At 39.3% G+C, this 21,482-nt stretch overlaps 1 protein-coding gene across 1 annotated transcript in view; it reads right to left on the reverse strand.

Annotated features, from left to right (window-relative positions):
* The window catches only part of mgat4b (alpha-1,3-mannosyl-glycoprotein 4-beta-N-acetylglucosaminyltransferase B), a 111,939-nt gene extending 91,955 nt beyond the window's left edge, over positions 1-19,984 (reverse strand). Inside the window, exon 1 of the mRNA XM_039775736.1 lies at positions 19,694-19,984. Coding sequence (XP_039631670.1) covers positions 19,694-19,787 — 94 coding nt within the window. The 5' untranslated portion in view covers positions 19,788-19,984. The remainder of the gene's footprint in view (positions 1-19,693) is intronic.
* Positions 19,985-21,482: the final 1,498 nt, after the last annotated feature.

The following is a 21,482-nucleotide window of genomic DNA, read 5'->3' on the forward strand; positions in this document are numbered from 1 at the left end:
CGACTGAGCTACTGCTGCCCAAATGATGGTTAAATATTGTTATGATCACATTAGTCAATAATTAGTAAGCTGTGAAGCAGTACATTACATGACTTTTCTTCAGTTGTAGACTTCTTGTACATAATTTTAGGGAGTCTGAGGTATTTGTGGAGCATTCCCATGAAGCCAGTTGTGTTGTTGTCAGCCATACCCAGCAATGCAGTTCAACTAGTTTGAGAATCACCCCAACACAATCAAACAAGTCCGACGTTGTCTTAATTTCATAGGAAGGCCTTTGTCTGTACGAGGGTTAAACAGCCAATTAGCACCCACCCAGAACTACAACACATATAACGCAGGGAAGAGCAATAAGGAGCATTAGTGTTTTGAACCTTACAAACAGAGAAGAGGCTGGTCCATCTGATGTCACATGTTTTACTGTACATAACTCAACAGAATGGAAAGAAGAAAACAGCAGAGATTGGTCAGTGAACTCGCTGTATCTGCTAATCCTTCGCACAGACACTGACTTTGTTAGGTAATGTGTCACCGGCTGTCAGAAAAAGGGACAAGCTCGTGATACTTTAGAAATCTGATAGTGTATTGGAATGTCGTCCTATAGTCAGGAAATTTGAAATGCCCAGCAATAATAAGTCATTTAAACTGACACACACACTCCGAAATCAAAATTAGCAATTGTATTTGTGAAACTTGACATCTCCTTCAGGTATAAGCCATGTAACTTGACATCTGCGTAACGCAAGCTCTCACTAAAGCAGGGGTCACTTGCCTTAATGTGAATTGCTGTTCAAGTTTAGAGTGCTTTTGCATGTACATGTAGTTTCAACAAACCATTATGGAAAATGTATAAAGTTCTGAGTATACCTGACAAGAGGGCTATATAATGATGATGGGTTATTGTAGGTAAAGCAGCCACACATTAATGTTCAAAGTATTTTGCACACATACTGGGGTGTGGACCACCAAAACCTTGGGAAAGCAGATCAGCAGGGGAAAATGAAATGAGATTTGAACAAATGAAACTACCTTGAAAGTGCAGAGTCAGAGTATATGTGCGTGTCACACATGAGTCTTACTAGCTTGCCAGTTGGCTAACATAAGCTCTCCAAAGCAAGAGCGTCAGTTCCTTTAGGAAGGAAGTTTCTCCACTTTGCAAGTTTTCTATAGTCAATAGCACATTATGTAACTTCTAGTTGTGGGTTATGTTAGATTTGCTGACTGCAGTCACTGATCTAGTCACCAGACCATGTCAATTTATGTGACCGAGTGTTGACCTTCCAAGCACAGTCATTTTTGCCCCGTTATGCCAAGCAATAACATGATGCTTCTCACAGCTAACAATGTATGAAGGATTAACACATAAGAGAAGTTCAGCCGCAGACTCTGCTCTTTATACTATTTTGTCTTGTGTTTTATGTACTGAAACATCAAAAAGACCAGTCTTTCTTCTGCTTGCAAGGTTCAGAAAATGCATATTCCGTATTCCTCTTTGCTACATTCTATGTATTACACTTCCGGATGAGCATTCACTGGTGGTCGGTTTTAATGCATGCACTGGCCATCCTTGCAACAAAATGCAAACCTGTTTGATTCTGTCAGAGAGAGTCATAGGCTAGTTGGTGTGAGTCACTAGGTAGGTCACATTTGGCGACCTGCTTCACAGGAGCAAACTGTTAACTGCCACTAAATAGAGCTTATGTCTGATTACATGACTTTATCAGCTGTATTCAGTCATAAGCTTCAGGTGACCACTCATGGCACAGTACTGTTTTAAGTATGGGATGCTAATGCCAGTGAAGCTCTCGTGCGTGAATGTGGTTTTGTTGTTACCATGGATAGGATGTATTATAGTTAGGTAGTCTTTTTTTTGTTTCTTACTACCTCTCAATATTTGTTTAAATATTATTTACAGCCACAGAAATTTGGCAGAATGACACAAAAAAGTGAAGTTGCCCATATGTGGGGTCTAATGGGGTGGGTGTAGGTGCGTGTGTGAAAAGTGTATTGTCTTAGTATATAGTCCATATGCATTTTTAAAAAATGCTCCAACGCTAATAAAATGGGCCTCTGTTTCTCAGTTTTCATATTCCTGTGTGTTGAAGTCTTGTACTAAGGCATGGGGTTTGTAACCTGTGCTCAGGTGTGAATAGCTAATCTGAGAACAACCCATCCATGATACATATTCAACACTTAAAACACCTCTGGCCCTTCCACTGCCACCTTTTCATGAAAAAGATGAATGACAAATCAAAAGGTTTTAGCCATACAGTTGCCTTTCTGAGTATAATAGCCAAGTTATGTTGGCATGTTTACATTCTTAAGACTGATTTCAGTGTTCAAAAAGATTCATCACATTTGCCAAGTGCATTTTTATAAGCTTCCTGCTCAAGTTAAAAACTGCACTTTACAATTTGTATATTGCTCTAAAAATACACAAGCTGCACATAATCCTAACCCGGTTATTATTTGTGTTATTGTAGCTGTTTTTGTTCTAAAAACAAAAATGTGTTTAAGGTGGTGAAATTTGCACAAAGTGGATGGCACACCATCAGACCACATAAGTTTAAGGGTTACTCCCCGTCAAAATTGCAGATGTAGGTTAAAAACATTCTGACTTATAGTCCTCAAGGATATTCACTGAATGACCACAGCACATTCTTAGTAACTTTCTATCAATGGTGTGTCTTATTGCTCACACATTTGTGGTCAATGAAAGAGTGTATGATAATGGAGGAGCTTTTCATTCTGACCCTTTCAAACAGCAGTTTCTTCCAGCAGACAACAGTCTTGTTACCTAAAGTCTGGGACTCATTCATTTCTGACCATCTTATTATTTAATAAGCAGGAGAGAGTTAGAGGTCAGTGCCCACCCTCAGCACTTGACAATGGCCATTACAGTCAGTCTATAAATACAACAAGCAGCTTCAAGACATGTTAGTGTAATGACCTTGTGATCAGCAACTCCCTTTGCAGTTTTCATTTCCTCTTGCCTTCAGGGAGGGTCACATAACTTGCAGGGGAGTTGCTCTGTAAGATTAGCAGCAACCACTCTGTCTTTACTGCTCTACATCTAATTAAGCCACAGCAGCTTCGGTCTTCCAGTTATCTGCATCAGCTACACAAAGCCTTTTGTCAAGGGCAAACATGAACAGGGATTCCAAATTAAAAGGGTGCCCCTGGCTTCATGAATTAGCAACTTACCCTGAGCCAGCAGGACCTGAAATCCAGTGTTTCCACCAGCCCATTGTGCACCCGTTAGCCGCACATAAAAGGTAGCTCTTTAGGCAATGGCCCGCTTCAGATCTGGGGCACAAACACTCACCTTTAGTGAGCCTCAGAGACTACTAGTTTTTCATGTGCGGTCATTTTCTTACCCTTGCTTCGTCTTCTGCAGTCTTTATGGGTTATCATACATGACCTAGAGGAACTTGCTCCGACTCATTTAAATGACGGTCTCATTTACTTTTTTGGCAGTGACTGCAGAGGACTGCTAGGCATTTTAGGCCAACATACCTCAAAGACAGATAAAGTCAGTGAAATACCATCTAGGCCCAAGGCCAACCACTAATATATCACATTCTTTTTTATTTTTTTCCTTTTTAAGAGCACTCCGATTGCCATGTTGCTTTAAGGACGACCAAGGTTGGCACTCGACTACATGAAGTTCTAATGAGACAGTGGTGGGTGCAAAAAAGTGTGATGTGTTTGCAGTTTTGAGTGTTGGTTATGGCTTGCCTGTTTAATAACTACAGCACCAGAAAATTGTTCGTTGTTTACTGCAGGTTATCTCAAATGGCACAGATCATCTGTTTACCAGTGAAGATTTCAATCCTAAAATTATATTGGGCGCTGCATGGCAGTGCACTGATTAGCGCTCCTGCCACACAGTTACAAGTCAAGGATTTAAATTCTAGCCTGGCCACTGTCTTTGAAGTGTCTGTACATTGTCTCCGTTTTTCAATTTTTTTTTCCTCTGGATGGTCCATTTTCCTCTCAGGCCCCAAAAGATGTGCAGGTCCTCAACAGCAATAACAAACCGGCCAGTAGTGAGATGATGTGACTATGTGTAAAAATGTACTTGGGATAGTATTGTAGCTCACCCACAGTTAAATCCCACTTTGTAGCACATGCACCTTGATAAGATTCCAGCTTCTGCAATATGGATGGATAATTATATTAAGCAAAAAAGCAAAACTAGAGAAACCTGTTAAACTCTATACACTCAATAACACATGGAGGAAGGGAGGGATAGAAAAGTGGTTAGTGCTGCCATCCCTCAGAGACAGATTTCAATAATGCACCCTTTTGTTTTCTGTTCTCCCCACATCTGTGGTGGTTTCCCTGCTATAAAACTCTAAACGTCATGCAGGTTATGAGAACTGGGGACTCATTGGCCCTGTGTGAACATGGATGTGCTCCTGAACGGGTCTGGTACAGGGTTCAAGGCTTACTCCTGCCTTGTGCCACAGCCTTTAAGGAGCAGCTCCAGACAGGTTTGCAGGATAGAGAACGTTGTGTTAATTTATTTTACTGTATGAACTGCAGACTTTTCCACTTTGTTCTGTAGGCAAAAGAAAAAAAAAGAAGCTGCCTCACTATACTAAGTTGGGAAACCAGAAATCTTCATTTGCCTTACATCTGTAGCCTTTGCAATGAATATTCATTGAGCTTTGTCATCTATGGAGAGCCACAATTTAATACTGTACTTTAATTGGTAATGGGACAGCCTTCAGCACCCCTCATGACCCTGGACTGGATGACATGAAAATGACATGACTTTAACCGATTTCCAAAATAAAAGGGAATAATTTTCTGAGAGGATTTCTCTGTTGTGTTTCTAAATCATACAAATAAGTCTCAAATCTTACTGGATACACTACACTGTGTGCACAATTATTAGGCAAGTGAGTATTTTGACCATATCATCATTTTTAATGCATATATTCCAACTCCAAGCTGTATTAACTTGAATGCTTATTGGATTTAAGCACGTCAGGTGATGTGTATTTGTGTAATGAGGGAGGGTGTGGCCTAAGGAGATCAACACCCTATATCAAGGTGTGCAGAATTATTAGGCAGCTAGTTTTCCTCAGGCAAAATGGGCCAAAAAAGAGATTTAACTGACTCTGAAAAGTCAAAAATTGTAAAAAGTCTTTCAGAGGGATGCAGCACTTTTGGAATTGCTAAGATATTGGTGTGTGATCACAGAACCATCAAACATTTTGTTGCAAATAGTCAACAGGGTCGCAAGAAAGCGTGTTGAGAACAAAAGCATAAATTAGCTGCCAAAGATTTGAGAAGAATCAAAACGTGAAGCTACCAGGAACCCATTATCCTCCAGTACTTTCATATTCCAGAGCTGCAACCTACCTGGAGTGCCCAGAAGTACAAGGTGTTCAGTGCTCAAAGACATGGCCAAGGTAAGGAGGGCTGAAACCCAACCACCACTGAACAAGAAACATAAGTTGAAACGTCAAAACTGGGCCAAGAAATATCTGAAGACAGATTTTTTCAAAGGTTTTATGGACCGATGAGATGAGAGTGACTCTTGATGGACCAGATGGATGGACCTGTGGATCAGTAATGGGCACAGAGCTCCACTCCAACGTGGAGGTGGGGTACTGGTATGAGCTGGTATTTTTAAAGATGAGCTAGTTGGACCTTTTGCATTGAAGATGAACTCAAAATCAACTCCCAAACCTACTGCCAGTTTTTCGAAGACACTTTCTTCAAACAGTGATACAGGAAAAAGACCATGATTTTTATGCAGGCCAATGCTCCATCACTTGCATCGAAGTTCTCCACTGCGTGGCCAGCCAGTAAAGGCCTTAAAGATGAAGGAATAATGACATGGCCCCCTTCCTCATCTGACCTAAACCCTATCGAGAACTTGTGGGCACTTCTTAAGCTAGATTTACGGGGAGAAAAACAATACACCTCTCTGAAGAGTGTCTGGGAGGCTGTAGTCACTGCTCCACAAAAAGCTGATCGTCAACAGATCAAGAAACTGACAGACTCCATGAATGGAAAGGCTTATGACTGTTATTGGAAAGAAGGGTGGCTATGTTGGTCATTGATTGATTGAATTATTTTTTTTGAAATGTCAGAGATGTTTATTTGTAAATTTTGAGGTGTTTGTTTATTATTCTCACTATAACAGATGAAAATAAACAAGTGAGATGGGAAAATTTTCATTTTTCCTTTAGTTGCATAATAAATCTGCACACTAATAGTTGCCTAATAATTGTGCGCACATATGTATTCCCCTGATGATGTTCACACTCACATTTCCGTTGTGAAACATTCAGGTTTCAGGTTTATTAACATTTTGGATTGACTGATAGCACTGTGTTTGTTCCATATTAAAATTAATCCTCAAAAATACAACTTGCCTAATAATTCTGCACTCCCTGTATATGCTCTAAAATTATGTAGACACCCCTGCACATTATTGAGTTCATGTGTTTTATTGTTTGCAGGTGCATGTAATCTAGTAGTCTAATGTAGTCATGTAATCTGCCCTGAGAAAGACTACTGTCAGAATGGGTCATACTGAAGAGCTCTGCAGCTTTAAATGTGTTGCTGTCAAAGGATGCCAACTTTGCCTCAAGTCTCTACATGAAGTTTCTGCTCTGCCACTATTGTGAAGTGGAAGTATCGAGATGCAAAAACAGTTTAGCCAAAGTGGTAGACCATGGAAACTCTCAGAGCAATCTGTTAGATGCTGAACCGCATAGCACATAAATATTGGTGCTTGTCTGTTGCTTCTCTCACAAAAAATAATGTTCTTTCTATTTACAGCTTTAATGAAATTAGTCATATTGACAGACACCAATATATGGAAATATTTACAAGTCTGAGGGTGTTACCATCACATTTTACTACTAGAAACTATTTTCCTGTAGTACAAAAAACATCATTTATACCCCAAATTTCTGACTGATTCAAAGTTAAATTTGCCTATTATAAACAAATTTGTTATGAAGGAGCACCTTAAAAAACATTCATAAAGCACCTGTGACAGACAGTATATTCTTCCCACAAGAATCACTAAATTTCTAGATTCGTGCCACTTGTTCATTGCTGGCCAGCCCTTACTAGAACACCCATCAACTTAACATACTATTATTGTAAAGTACTTTAAAGTAAGATGTAATGAAATTACTGTTAGGCCTGGTTTTGGAGTCGCAAGTATGGGAAGTCTTATAAGGATCCCTACAAGGTGCTTATATTTGGTTACACTCACCAAAGGAATATTCCACCTAAAAATGAGATTTCTTTTACATGTTGCTTACCCCATACAGTTTGTACTGATGGTTGAGAATAATTTCAAATCTCATGCTATCATGCATAACAATGATAAACAGTTTGATATAATACAAGTCAAAGGTGACCAATACCATACAATGGCAAATGATTTGGGAAAAAAAAGTCCATGGAAATACAAAAATGGTAATTCTTTAGTTTAGGTACTGCAGAAATGCTTCTATTAGTCTTCATTGTTATGGAACAAGACCTCTACAAAGGTTTCTTCTGGTGTTAATAACACTTATAAACCATCAGTAAAGTGGTTATTCGTCTCTGCAATGTGACCTATTATAACTACTTTACTTTGGAGCAGTCAGAGATGCCTTAAGTGATACATATTTCTCTTCATATTGTATACTTAATTATAAAAAAATGCAATTACTTCATATTAAAAAGTAATTTTACAAGCATATCAAGAGGTCTTCTTATGCCACACTGCACAGAGACAAATCTCTCTACTGATGTTTTAGAAGCATAAAGAAGACCAAAAGAAGCCTTTGTCAAGGTCTTGTTACATAAGAAAAAATGAGTAATAGATGCATTTTTTGCAGTATTCCTCACATTACTTGTTGTGCCAGATAATCCACACGTCAGTTATCCAGATGTATGCTCATAAAGTGCAAAACGCATGTATTTTTGGCAAAAATACTGTTAAATAGATGCTTCTGAAAAAAAAACCAAAATCAGTGCACATCAAAAACAAGAGGTGCAGTTGTCATTTTGGAATTGAAGAGAAGTCTCTTGGCCACCAAGTAAGGTAGGGAAAGGGAGAGTGAGAGTGAGAGATCGATCTTCATGTGTTTTATAACTTTTGAGGATACTGTACAACTGTGGATTATGCAACACGAGTAACATCACATTGTTTTCGTTTTTCCAAGGCCATTTTTCACATTGTTTTTTGTTGCGCCAACATTGGTCACCTTTGGCTTGTATTATACAGCATTATAAACCTTATCTCTATTCCGTATGATAGCAGGAGATCAATTTCTTGGCCACCAATGCAAACTATGTGGAGTTGTGCCACACCTTAGAAAAATATCATTTTTGGATGGAGCATTCCTTTAAGCTGATAAGCAGGTCTCCAAGACACTGGATAGCAAGGAAATATTGTGAAATATCAGATAGTGTAAACAAAATCTAACAAGTTGAAGACAAGAAACCGAGTGGCTTTTCCCCTACCAAAATAGAATTAGGAAATAATGATGATGAAAGCAAATAATGTGTGTAATGTTTAAGCCATCAATTTCACATTCCTGTTTGGGTTGGATGGGGAGTACATACCTACAACCATGTTTACTCTTGCTGTTTTGAGATATACAGACTATTCTGCCAATTGACTGGGACCATTTTTCCTCTCATCTTTGAAGTGCTGCTCAGAATTCCAGGAGAACTGAAGGTCAAATGAAAACAGGAAGCAGAGGGAGGTGACAGGAAATAACCCTGGGAAGTTCACAGTGCAAAGATTTTCAAACTAATAAAGCAAGCAAGCTAGATGGACTCTAAGGGGCTAATGATCTATTCTACTGTAATCTTCGTAAACTTTTAAAAGTGGCAATACATGTTGCCAAATAGTCTGTTAGAATATCAGGAAAGAAACTTAATATTTGAAGGCTACCACAGTCCCTAAAACATAACCCTACGGAGGAAGAAGGACTGTAAAATTCTATTTTAATGGGCTAAATTAAAGGTTATTTAGGATAGAAACGATGCCAATACAAACTATTCATTTCTCCACATTGTCACTTTTACAAACTGCAGCAAAAAAAGAAGGATTCAAAACTAATCCAGGATTAATTTAAAAAAAAAATTAGTAAAAAAATCTCAGATTTCCACTGAAACATGACACAAAGCTGAATGTTAATCCACATTTAGGAGGACAAAGGATACTCACTGCACATACTGCACATCCAGAGCTACCATGGCAGGTATAAAATTGTCTTCTTCTCATTATGTTGAGCTACCCATATGTTGATAGCATTTAAGGATTTAAAAAACAAAACACACATACATATAAATGTATTATTGATTTTTGAAACAGAATATTTACTCTATAGTGCTGCTCACTTAAAAGTACACCCCAAGAAAGCATTTTAGAATTTTATCTGCACACGGTGCTCTAAGTCAGCATCAAACCAAACCACGAGCAGCAGGCTAAGTACAAAAAAATGAGACAATTGGGTGCACAAATTAAATTAAATTAGATTAGACAGGCACTCCTACTTGTGCTATGCACCGCTGCACCAAGAAACTGCTGCTGTGGCATTTCAGCAGCCTTCTCTTAACCACTCAGGCAGGACTGTCTTTCTTGCTTTAATTGTTTTTACTTCAGGATAAACCTCCGGGTTGCAAGCATGCATTGCCAACTGTAGAATTCAAGTCCAGACACGATGTGGCCCACTGGTACCAAATCACTCAGACACAATCAGATCACATGACTTAGTTTTACTGCTCCAGATGACTCAGAAAGCAAGCACAAGGATTTGAACCAAGAGCAGCTTTACTTACAGACCAGTGGCTCTGAAGAAATGTTACTGATGACTTTGATGTTTTTCTGCAGACCATTTGTCAGACATTCTGAAAGATCCGTACCTTTTCAAAGAGTTTTAACACACAGCCTTCAATTTTCAATTTACTTCTTTTCTAGACATTGTTGCTTTGGAGTAGAGAAAAGTGCTAAACAGGAATAGTTGTTTGTAGAAAGCAATCAATTTAAAAATAAATAAAACAGGCACAACTTTCAAAAGATGAGAATGCAAAATTTGAATAAGCGAGATCATGAGAATTTGTTCTTCCCTTTGTGGAAAATACACACATGCTTGTTTAACGTCTATAAAAAGTGAACAAATCCTATTGGGAATTTTTGGATTGACAGAATAAAAAGAGAAACTGTGACACAGTAGCATGTTCAGTCATGACAGGATTCTGAACAAAAGAAGTTAAGATGGAAAAAAAAAAAACTGAATAAACAGAATTCCTCAAAGAATGAGTTTGCAAATCACTGCACCAGACCCTAAGTCCTACAGAGAGCAAGTAGCCAAACCAGAACACAAGAGGAGTGAACCAGGTGCCGTCTGAACGTTATCCGAGGGGCAGTCGAGCTGCAAAATGAAGAGCTGTGCCAAGTATCACGATCAGCTTTAGGGGTCCAGAAGATGTATGTAGGTAGGTAAGTGCATGTTGCGAGTCCAGAAATTGATCAGGCGGTTACTAAACAAAAACACGTAAGAATTCAGGGCACAGAGAAGTGGGTACAAAATGTGGCTAAAACACAGAAAGCAAAAAGTCGTGGTAATGAATTAACTGATGTTAATAGTGGTCTCTCAGGTATCAGTGCTGGGCCCAGAGCTCTTTTTAATATATATCTATTGTGTCACTCACACACAGGCCTAGCTCATGAGGTAAACTGGGTGACAAATAGCTTAGCAGCTGCGTCTTGCGCCTATCTTCTTCTTACAGCCCTAAAATGAAGGAGGAGATTTCTAAAGAGTACCGATAATGGTTCGGGTCTGACCAGCTATAAAAGAAATGACACAACTGAAGTTCATTCTACAGGATGCAATTGTAATTGATTACATCTTGCCTGAAAACGGGGCTTGAACTGCCTAGAAAACTTGCATATTGTAATTTTTTTTAGTTAGCCAATAAAAGGTGTAATTTTGCTTGATTTCTCCTTGCATCCATAAGGGCTAACACGGTACAACACCCTACTATTATTGACCTCTTTTGTAAGTCACTTTGGATAAAAAAAAGCACCTACTAAGCAAATAAATGTAAATGTATGCAGTCATAACAGCAGTTCTAAACACTTGAAGATGTAGCCAATCATTCATTTCATTGACTGCATTCATTAAATGACCCTGATTAAGCCCACTTTACAATTTCTTGACGTTTACTCTTATTTCACTTTGCTAGGGGTTAAAGTAGCATTCTGTCTTGACAATCAAGAGTCAAGTCAAAGCTGTTGAATGGTACAAATGAGGAATGGGAAAGTCTTAATAACTGGTTTGACCTCTGCACCATCTGCTGCACAAAAATCAACTACAGTTTGGGGCATCACCAAGATCAGGCAAATTCATCATTGGTTATTTGAAAGAGATAACAGGGCCAAGTTTGTGGAGAGCATCAACAAGTCAATCACATGTGGGTTTGTGTGGCTTATTTAAAGTATTACAAGGTACAGACCACCTGACCAAATATCCTTATACAGGTGAATGTTACAGATCAAGCCAGGGTTAGAAGAACAAAAATCTTAATAGTTATGCTCAAATATCTGTTCCATTCTCAACAAGGTGGAACAGACATAGAACATTTAATATGAGGTAATTTTCACAAGTTCTGACATAATTAGAACTTAAAACTCTTCTCTTGCGACACAATTTTGCTTTCTTTGTGTTTTCATGACCCAGAATAGCCACTGACGGTCATCCCTCACCCTTGGAGAAGCGCAGATACTGGTTGTAACAGGACACTGATGTTTGCTTAAGCAAAACATTTTGCAACACTTTCTCATTGTGTACTATTGTGAGTTACAAGTCTGTGTGACCCAAATTCAGATGACACGAGACTGGAGCCTATCTCAGCAAGCATAGGACGTAAGGCGGGAACAAACCCTGGACAGGGCACTAGTCCATCACAGGGCAAACACACACATACACCCCATATTTTTATTTTTTTTATTTTTATTACTATTTAATTTAATATTGTTTCTTTGTATCAGTATACTGCTGCTGGATTATGTGAATTTCCCCTTGGGATTAATAAAGTATCTATCTAAATACACACTACAGCCAATTTAGTGTCATTAATTCATTTATTCTGCCTCTCTTTGCATACTGGAAGGAAACTGGAGCACCTGGAATAAACCCTCACAGCCACGGGTTGAACATGCATGTATACCTAGCCATACTTGATGATCTTGCTGAAAGAATGCTGTTGTATTCTGTACATGTGACAAACCTGAACTTGAAACATCTGAAACATTCTAAACAAATCTTCAGTTCAATTAATGACCCAAGGATTTTAATGGCACCAATATCCATCTACTGGATGCAAGCAGGATGAAGCACCATTTTCTGAGGAAACTCACCAGTGACAACCAACAGCAGCAAAACTATGACTGCACATCAGATGATCAGATAGTGATGACTGATTATTTTGAATGTACAGGACTTAGTAAAGCTTTTGCCATTTCAATGAGAGTTGTTTAACAAATTTCAAATTTTCAGATAAGAAAAGGTGTTCTCTGAATTGACCAGTAGGTAACTGGGAAGAGCATTCGTCAACATACCTGATGATTAAAAACCTAGCAAATTCCAAATGTAAGCCTATCACCCAAAATGCAACCGAAGACAAAGTAATGGCATGAGAATGGTGAAACACTCTGAAAGCAGATAGATAGATAGATAGATAGATAGATAGATAGATAGATAGATAGATAGATAGATAGATATGAAAGGCACTATATAACAAAGACAGCAGGACAGTGACATGTTTCTCACTTGCTGGGACTGAACACTTGTCAGGTTCAAAAGACAGTAAAGTCACTGGTGGTTCTGCTGTCATTGGATAAGCACATTTGTGAAAGTGTAATAATTAAAGTGCATTTATTTTCAGATATGAAAATAATCCAGCCACAGAGGATGCACAAACCAGTGTGTTTCTTTCTGCCAGTCCCAAGCCCGGATAAATGGGGAGTGTTACGTCAGAAAGGACATCCGGTGTAAAATGTTTCCAAATCCATATGCGGATAGATGATCCGCTGTGGCAACCCCTAACGGGAGCAGCCAAAAGAAGAAAGAGATTTTCAGACATGAAAATCATACCCACTCTTGGCATAAAAATAAACAAAAAGAGTCTACTAATTCTATAATTTTATAAATTTAACTGCTCTCATTTCAAGTCACTGGTCAGTCAATTAAATTTTGTGCAGGCAACATTAACATTAACTTAATAAACAAAATATACAGTCTCTAAGTTATTTTTTCTTACAGTTTTACTGCTGTCAGTTACACATTTCCAATAACTCTTAATTTAAAATTAATAACACAAATTCCAAAATGATGAATTCTATTGCTTTCCGAGTAATACTTTGAGCTTTGAATGAAATCTTCTTTGGCTATCAAATGCTTGTGCTACTGACGGAGTTAACCCTTGGCCAGCATTGGAACTTGAGTGTTCTTGACTGAAGCAGATTTGCTTTTCAGGAACTCGCCATGTTCCTTCGTATAACTTGCCCTGAGGTGAGTAATTAGATTTGTTGCATTGTAGTTTTTACTACTATTTCCTCCCTGTGAAATTTTTGCAGAGCACAATTTGCAAAATGCACGTCTACAGTAGTGTTACTTGCACAAACACTAAAATAAGTCCACACTGCAGACATCTTTCAACCCAGAAGGTTTTGGTGCCGTTTTTACAATGGGTACAATGGGCAGTAAATATCAGCTTATTTTTAACAAATCCGCCGATAGGCAATTGTAGCATTTTCTTGCTTTACCACCTGATACCAATTGTCGACCGATATAAATGGTGCATCTTTCAACAAAACCACATAGCATTGAGTGGTCTAGTGGGAGACCTTGCCAAAATACAATCAGAGATTTACTGGTACTACATAAACATTACTTTTTCTCTACACAAGTCAAAGAAAGTGACACTCCTTTTTAGATTAGAAAGGAAAAAATGCATAAGACAGACAGACGGAATGCAACAGCCTCCTGGCTAGAATTTCTACCAACTATACCTTCACCTTATATTAATCAGACCCAGGGGTACAGATGTTTTTCCAAATATTATATTTCTAATTTGCAATTTTTATATTTTTACAGTAAAATACCCAAGTTTATTGTGCATATAAAAAATTTAATTTTTAAAGAACAGACGTCTCATGGAAAGCTCCAGAATCTGCACACATTTCTGAGGATCTGTACAGATGTATTCTTTACTGTTAGGAGTATTCAGCCATTACATGTCAAATCTGTTTTTTGGTTTTTTAAAGACAGTGTCAGCAATATGATGGACTTGCACCCAGTGCAGGGTTTGTTCCTGCCTTGCGCCCTATGCCAGCTGAGTTGTGACAGAAATTAATTTGGAAATATACTAAAAAAAAAGAAATCTTGTCCTAAACTAAGACCTCTTGGAGTCAAAAACCAGGCTGGATGAAACTTGTTCAGTGTGTCTTTAATCTCTTTTCAAGATGAGTGAGCACCCTTTACAGCAATCTACAAGAGAGACAATGCCCTCAGTGGAGGTTATCAGCAAGTGGTCCCAGAATAATGGCAGAAATTTAAGGGACAACTGAAATTGCATAATAGTGCTGAATTAAAGCTTACAAGTCACCTGGCTTACTCTGATTGGTTTGTTGGCTTTACATACCCAAATTAACATATCCAAATAAAAGTTTAATTTCTGCTTATATTCTGTTTCTACTCGAGGATTTCTTCAATTCAGCTTTTAACCTTTTTTATGCAGTTGTCTGTATACATGACAACTGGCAATTCTTACTGTGCACATGACAGTTACTTCCTAAACCCCCCAAGGCATTTTATCTGTTTACCCATCTTTTGGATTAGTATCTTCTTCCTTTTGCAAAAAACAAATGCTTATATATTTTTTGATGTGCACTGTACACCAAAACACTTTAAGCATAATAGCTATGTTACTCCTAAATTAATATATTATTCTCTCACAAGGTTGGACTCCAGCACTCCATGAACCTGGTCTGAATCAAGTGGGTTAGAAAATGACAGGACCTTAACTATTCAATAAAAATGGACTTCCAAAAATCATGATTAAAAGAGTCGCAGCTATGCTGGCATTTTAGACATGTTACAGTTAAAGGTATGAAGGGACAATAAATAAAGCTAGCTTAACATTAAATGAAGCGTGTACACAGTCTTGAATGTAATAGCTTTATTATTGTCCGTAACACGATATACTCATGTGATGCTTGCAGCTATACAAAAACCTTTGACATTCAGCTGCTTTAACATGAAATCTTTCATCAGTTTTTATGTTCAGAGAAACAGAGACAGGAGAAGGTTCTCTGTGAACATAACTATTATTTTTATTTATTTTGCACATATCTTTATCCATGGTGACTTACAAAGCATTTTGTAATATATATAAGAATGATTAAAAGGTGTGAGCATCAAAAGCAACAGAGAACAAGATTAAAAAAAACAAAAGCAAGAAATAGGGAGTAGTACTTCTACATAATTACTATTTAAACTTTACAAACATGTAGGACTTTAGACCAATCTAGACAAAAACAGACCATTCAACCCAAACAAAGCTCACCAGTCCTATCCACTTACAGTTATTCTTCTAAAATAACATCAAGTCGAGTTAAGGTCTTTAAAGTCCTACTGTCTACCACACTGTTTGGTAGTTTATCCCATGTGCCTGTGGATCTCTGTGAAAAGATAACCTTTCTAATGTTTCTGTGATATTTAACCTTACGTTTCCAACTGTGTCCCAGTGTTCTTGATTAACTCATTTTAAAGTCACAGTCTTGATCCACTGCACTAATTCCCTTCACAATTGTAATAATTTCAGTCATATCTCCTCTTAATCATCTTTTATTTTAACTGAAAGGGCTCAGCTCATTTAATCTTTCCTCGTAACACACCCCCATAGCCCTGGAGTCAGCCTAGTTGCTCTTCTCTGGACTTTTTCCCCAGCACTGCTATGTCCCTTTTTCAAGCCTGGAGATTAAAACCGCACACAGAATACTCCAGATGAGGTCTAACCAGTGTGTTAGAAAGCTTCAGCAAAACCTCTTCGGACTTGTACTTTTACAAATACTTGTGTATTTAAATATACTATAGTGCTGAATGGTCTCTTATTATCTCTATATACAATCTTCATTTGAATCTTGATCTTTGTTTGTCCGCGAATGAATTAGAAGAAGCACTAGATGGCAGTAGAGAGACAGCTAAAACATAGGCATTGCAGGCTTATACTACTGAAGACTGTAGTACTCCAGTCACACCTCAGAACATTCAAACTAAACAAATTGTTGTGCTTTAAATTAACTAAAGAGATCTTCATTTACATCTTGATCTTTGTTTGTCCGCGAATTCCACGCATGCGTTGACCACCTTCCAGTGCCGAAGATAAAAGGTACGTGCCTACGTAACATATGAATGAAAGAAAGACAGTGGGTAAAATGAATGACAATGTAATAGCACTTTCCGGAAATTATTATTGTTACGTTGTAGCCGGCGAGTGCTGTGCGTCTCACAGTTGTACCGTGGCTTGCTCACATGTCAGTGAAGTGATCCCTATTTATGCTTTAAAGAGTCTGGATACCTATGTGTCCCCCTTTTATAACCATTGCTCCGTGTATATTGCCTTACTCTTTGGATTCCCACAAAGCAACCTGCGAGATTGGAGAAAGGTTAAGAAGAGATCGTGAGAGGAAATGACAGCGTTGTGAAAACGAGATGGACTGTGAACGGACAGAAGCAGAAATGCTCCTACACCACCACATAATTACGATTCGGACAGTGATTCCGAGTAGGCTGTTCCTATCGAATCAATGTCCAAGGGTTTTCTTTTGTAATTTTGTTTCCCTTATAAAAAATCATAATGCTGTGCGACGAAGGGCCCAGTTCACGACTGGCAGCTGCGTTTAAACAGGGAGCCCTTCACAGACAACTTTAAAACGTGCAACGTAGTTGGGCGCGCATGGCTAGTAAGTTATAATTTATAAAATACTTAACATGTTAGTGACAAGATATTTGCTGTGTAACAAAGTAACTAAAGCTGGGGCGAAAAGTTGGGGAGGCAGTAGGTTTACATTTTTGTCAACCTAAAATTTTGAACATTTAAACTGTACAGTTCCTCTAAAACAGCAGATTCCTCACATGTACAAACAGTGATGATATAGTAACAAATAATTTACCTCTACAAAGTGATATGTCTTTTAGCATATAAAAAACACCAACAAATCCAAGCAGAGTAAAATAAATAAATATACAAATTCATCCCAACATTTTGAAGAACACAGAAAATTCAGCCTGACAAATTGTAAATGCAGTGACAAAGAAGTAATTAGTGAATATAGGAAAGAAGTTTAAACCTAGCTGCCACTTCTATAAACTGGATGTACCAGAAAAATGCAGCTCTCAAGGCCCCAACCTAGACTTTATTTATCTATTGTCTAAATTTACTTTTCTGAGACATAATACAAGGAAACAGCCATTAAAGAGTAAGAAGAAAAACACGTTCTGCAGGGACAGCGGTTTGCACACTAGAGTTATTTACACTCATTAGTCAATCTGATGGTACATCTATTCACGCTGTAAAAGAAACCCAAATACAAAGTCCATCCAAAGGACATCTTGGCACTCAGCTGCCTAAATAAATATGGTAAGTGGAATGTGCATGACTGACACGATTTAGTGGACAAATGCACTGCCAGTAAAACACATTAAGCAAAACAAATGATTTATAAACAAAAAACGCTTTGGAGGTTTAACTATAAATGGTGTACTAACTATGGAACTAGACTCAGGTTGTTGGTTCGGTTCTTACCTCAGTCCCACTGTGTGACCTTTGACAAGTCATTTAACATGCCTGCATGCTAGCTGTGCTATGAACATTGTCATGCAAGAGCATCACAGGAACACCTGGTTTCATCTAAGGTATGCAGTTCCCAGCTGGGGTCAGAGGGGATGCATTTGCTAACTGGATTATCTTTTTTCTTCCTCACACTTTGAGGAGACACACCTTGAGGGTAACTAACTCCAACCATTCTGGTTAGAAGACTGTAAACACCCAATGCCCCCAAATGGTGGTGTCTCATTCGAACCCACACTTAATAGAGGATGGAGCTCCGCAATCCAACTGTATTTCTTCCATCCGTCCACAACATTTACTTGTAAAGTGGCATGGGGTGGTGTTTGCTAGAAAAGATGCTACATAAAATAAAATCAGTTCTGCATGTGTACCCAATCCAGGTCTTCAAATTTCTCAAAGGTATTAATAAAGCAGAACCAGCAGAAGACTTTCAACTTAATGGTGAATCACATACTCAAGGACACCAAATTAAGGTGAAGTGCATGTAGGACTGCATGGCACCTGCCTTCCAAGCTCTTGTTACAGGGAAAAGAAGCAACATGATCATATGATCTCCTGGGCAGTGTATGTGCTGTATGTTATTCCCACATTTTATTGTTTATTTCGTAATTCTAACAAATGCTAAAAATTCAAAGTTATTCTGTCACAAATGAAAAATGTCAGGAGGTTGATGATGCACGAAATATACAGCCCTCTAAGCAGCTCCGTACCTAGGACTGCTAGCTTTTCAGACTGCACACAATAAAACGACATATAATTTACAACAAAATCATAAAGCCCTGTAATCCGATTCAGGAGCCTTCTCATGCAGTAACGGGAGTAAGGCAGGAATTACCTTTGGATTGGAGTACAACGTATATCAGTTCCCACTGTTCTACACACCTTTACTCGCAAGGGGCTAATTGAAAATTGCGAAACATTCAAAAGGTTCAGAATCTACAGTCACAATCGCGTGTGTTCTAAAACTCTTAGCCGTCAAGCTGGCGTAAATGAAGTCAAAACATTTTATTTGAAAAATTCCAAATGATGGGGGCTGATTAACTGGTGTGTGTGTGTGTGTGTGTGCGCGCGCGCGCACTTAACACGACGATTCCGAGCAATTCACTTAATTCTGGTAACTTGCAGAGAGTTTCCAGCAGCAGAGAACTCCTGTCTACGCACGGATTCCACACCGAGTAAACACAACCGATTGCTCGGCAGCTGGCTGGACTGTAAAATGTTCAAAAGACATGGAAAAGACCGAAGGGTCGCCAGTTGGCAGCGGTGCCACTTCACACCAACCTGTCAAATTAAACAGAAAGCTGTAGGATATTCCGACTCGGCCTCTCCTTCACCTGGACTGCAATTATTCTGGTTGTTGCGGTTTAAAATTGAAAATCGAAATGGGCCTAAAAATATGGAGCACAAACGAAACAGCGAGATGTCACAGACGCATTATACTATCACCTTTCATGCCCGTTTCGAGTCTTATTTCCCCGGAGACGTATTTTATTGCTCCCCTATCATTTAACGCAGTGCCAAGTGAGGTATATAATGAAATAGTTACTGTCTTCTCGTCCAGCAATAACAGCTTGCATTGCGTAAAAGATCAGGGAGGCAACCGTTAGTCCGTTTACTGAAGAAATAAAGAGACGGAGCGGTGCGGAGCAGACGAAACGAAGGCGGGGGAGCGGGGCGCTGGGTGCTGCATTGCCGCAACGTAGGATGGACACGGTGAAGGCAGACGGCAAGGCAGACGGCAAGACAGACTGGGAGCAGAGAAAACAATGTACACACAGCGGGCAACAAAGCCCATCCGACATACCTTTGGGGTTGCTGAAGGTGGTGTACCAAGAGAGCGAAACGAAAGCGCATAGGCACAAGAAGACAGTCAAGAAGGTGCCATTTCGGAGCCTCATCTCCAGATCACCGGGACCATGTCCGCGCCGAAAGCGGTTTGCGGAGGTTCTGCACACAGCGGACAGGCTGTTAGGATCTTGCGTATGTGGTTTACATTCGGCAGCAGAGCGGGGCGGAGCTGGGAGGAGACGAAAAAGACTCGGAGGGCCGCGGTTGGCTCTCAACGCCGGAGACGTTTCTGGAGGAGTAGGAAGGCAGATCGCTACAAATATCCCCGCCCTTTGCGCGAACCTTGCAGCCCGCGAGCACGCGCGCGCCCCCTTTCATCCCTTCACTCGCTCACACCCACAAAAGGCCAGTTAGTCCACAATGTTTTAATAATATCCACTTGAGGATGCTACTCCAATTTTAACCGGCTGCAGGCCGAAGACTCAGTCATCCACGCCCCCGGTCTGTCATGGCACGCCCCCAGCCTTCACCGTCCGTCCTATGTCACATTGTTTTCGTTGCAAAACAAGTAAAAGATGATATAAACGCCCATCCACTTAGGAGCCAACGACAAAAGTCACCTGCACAGCCAATAACATCCAGCTGCTGAGCTGGAGCACCATGCAGGTCGATCCATCTCATCATCGGGGACGTGTGGAAAAAAAAACCCAAAACTGAAGTACTAAAAGGGACAGCAGGTGGACAATGTGCCAACTCCAGCAAGACAATTCAAGCACTAACCACTGCACCACCATGTCTCCCCAGGTTGGGACCTGCATAACAAAATGCATTGATTCTGAACTCCTATGTCAAACTGAACTGTTTGTCTTCCTTGTGAGACTGAAGAGGGTGTTGTACTGTGTTAGCCATTATGGATATAATGAGAAGTCAAGCAAAATGACACCTTTTATTGGCTAACTAAAAGGATTACAATATGCAAGCTTTCGAGGCAACTCAGGCTCCTTCTTCAGGCAGGATGTAATCTTGTAAGACTGAAGAAACATGTAAACATTTTTTTGTATCTGTGGAAGAAGACTGATGGTAGTAATGTTTTCAGGGCAGAGAAAATTCATAAAGCTCCTTTCCCATTTCAGTCAAATACCTGGGCTCATTTTGGCTTTCACATGATGGTTAGCATGAATGAAAATCATTATATGAAGAATGTAATTTAAAAGTATTTTTATAGGTCACAGTAAAAACTACAGTTCAGATTTCATGCATTGTGTAATCACTGAATAAATGATTAGGAACACCTGTCCGCCTGCTTAGCCATGCAGTTATCTAATAAGCCAAGCATGTCAGCAGCAGTGCAATGCATACAATCATACAGATAAGGCCAAGAGCCTCACATCAAATGCCAGAATGGGGAAGAATTGTGGTCTTATTGATTTCGACTGTGGCATGAGGCGGGTTGGTTTGAGTATTTCTGTAACTGCGATCTCCTGGGATTTTCACACACAAGAGTATTTAGAGCTTACTTTCAATGGTGTGGAAAGCACGTGTGCAAAACATGTAGCTATCATGCACAGATCCTGCCACTACGACTAAAGACAAAATCAAACCTGTTGGGCTGAGTCACTGGGTATGTCACACTACACAACTGGTTTACGGTGGTGCGCCACCAATTGCTTCCAATTTGCTAGGATTGTATAAATGAAGGCTACGACTGAAAATTACTGGAAAAGTCGATTAAAGTGACATGGCCATCAATGTCCCCACAACAACAAGGGAAGGAATATAACAAATTAGGGATCAGGCTGATTTTG

Source organism: Polypterus senegalus, chromosome 13, assembly GCF_016835505.1.
Source record: "Polypterus senegalus isolate Bchr_013 chromosome 13, ASM1683550v1, whole genome shotgun sequence".
Taxonomy (NCBI): domain Eukaryota; kingdom Metazoa; phylum Chordata; class Cladistia; order Polypteriformes; family Polypteridae; genus Polypterus; species Polypterus senegalus.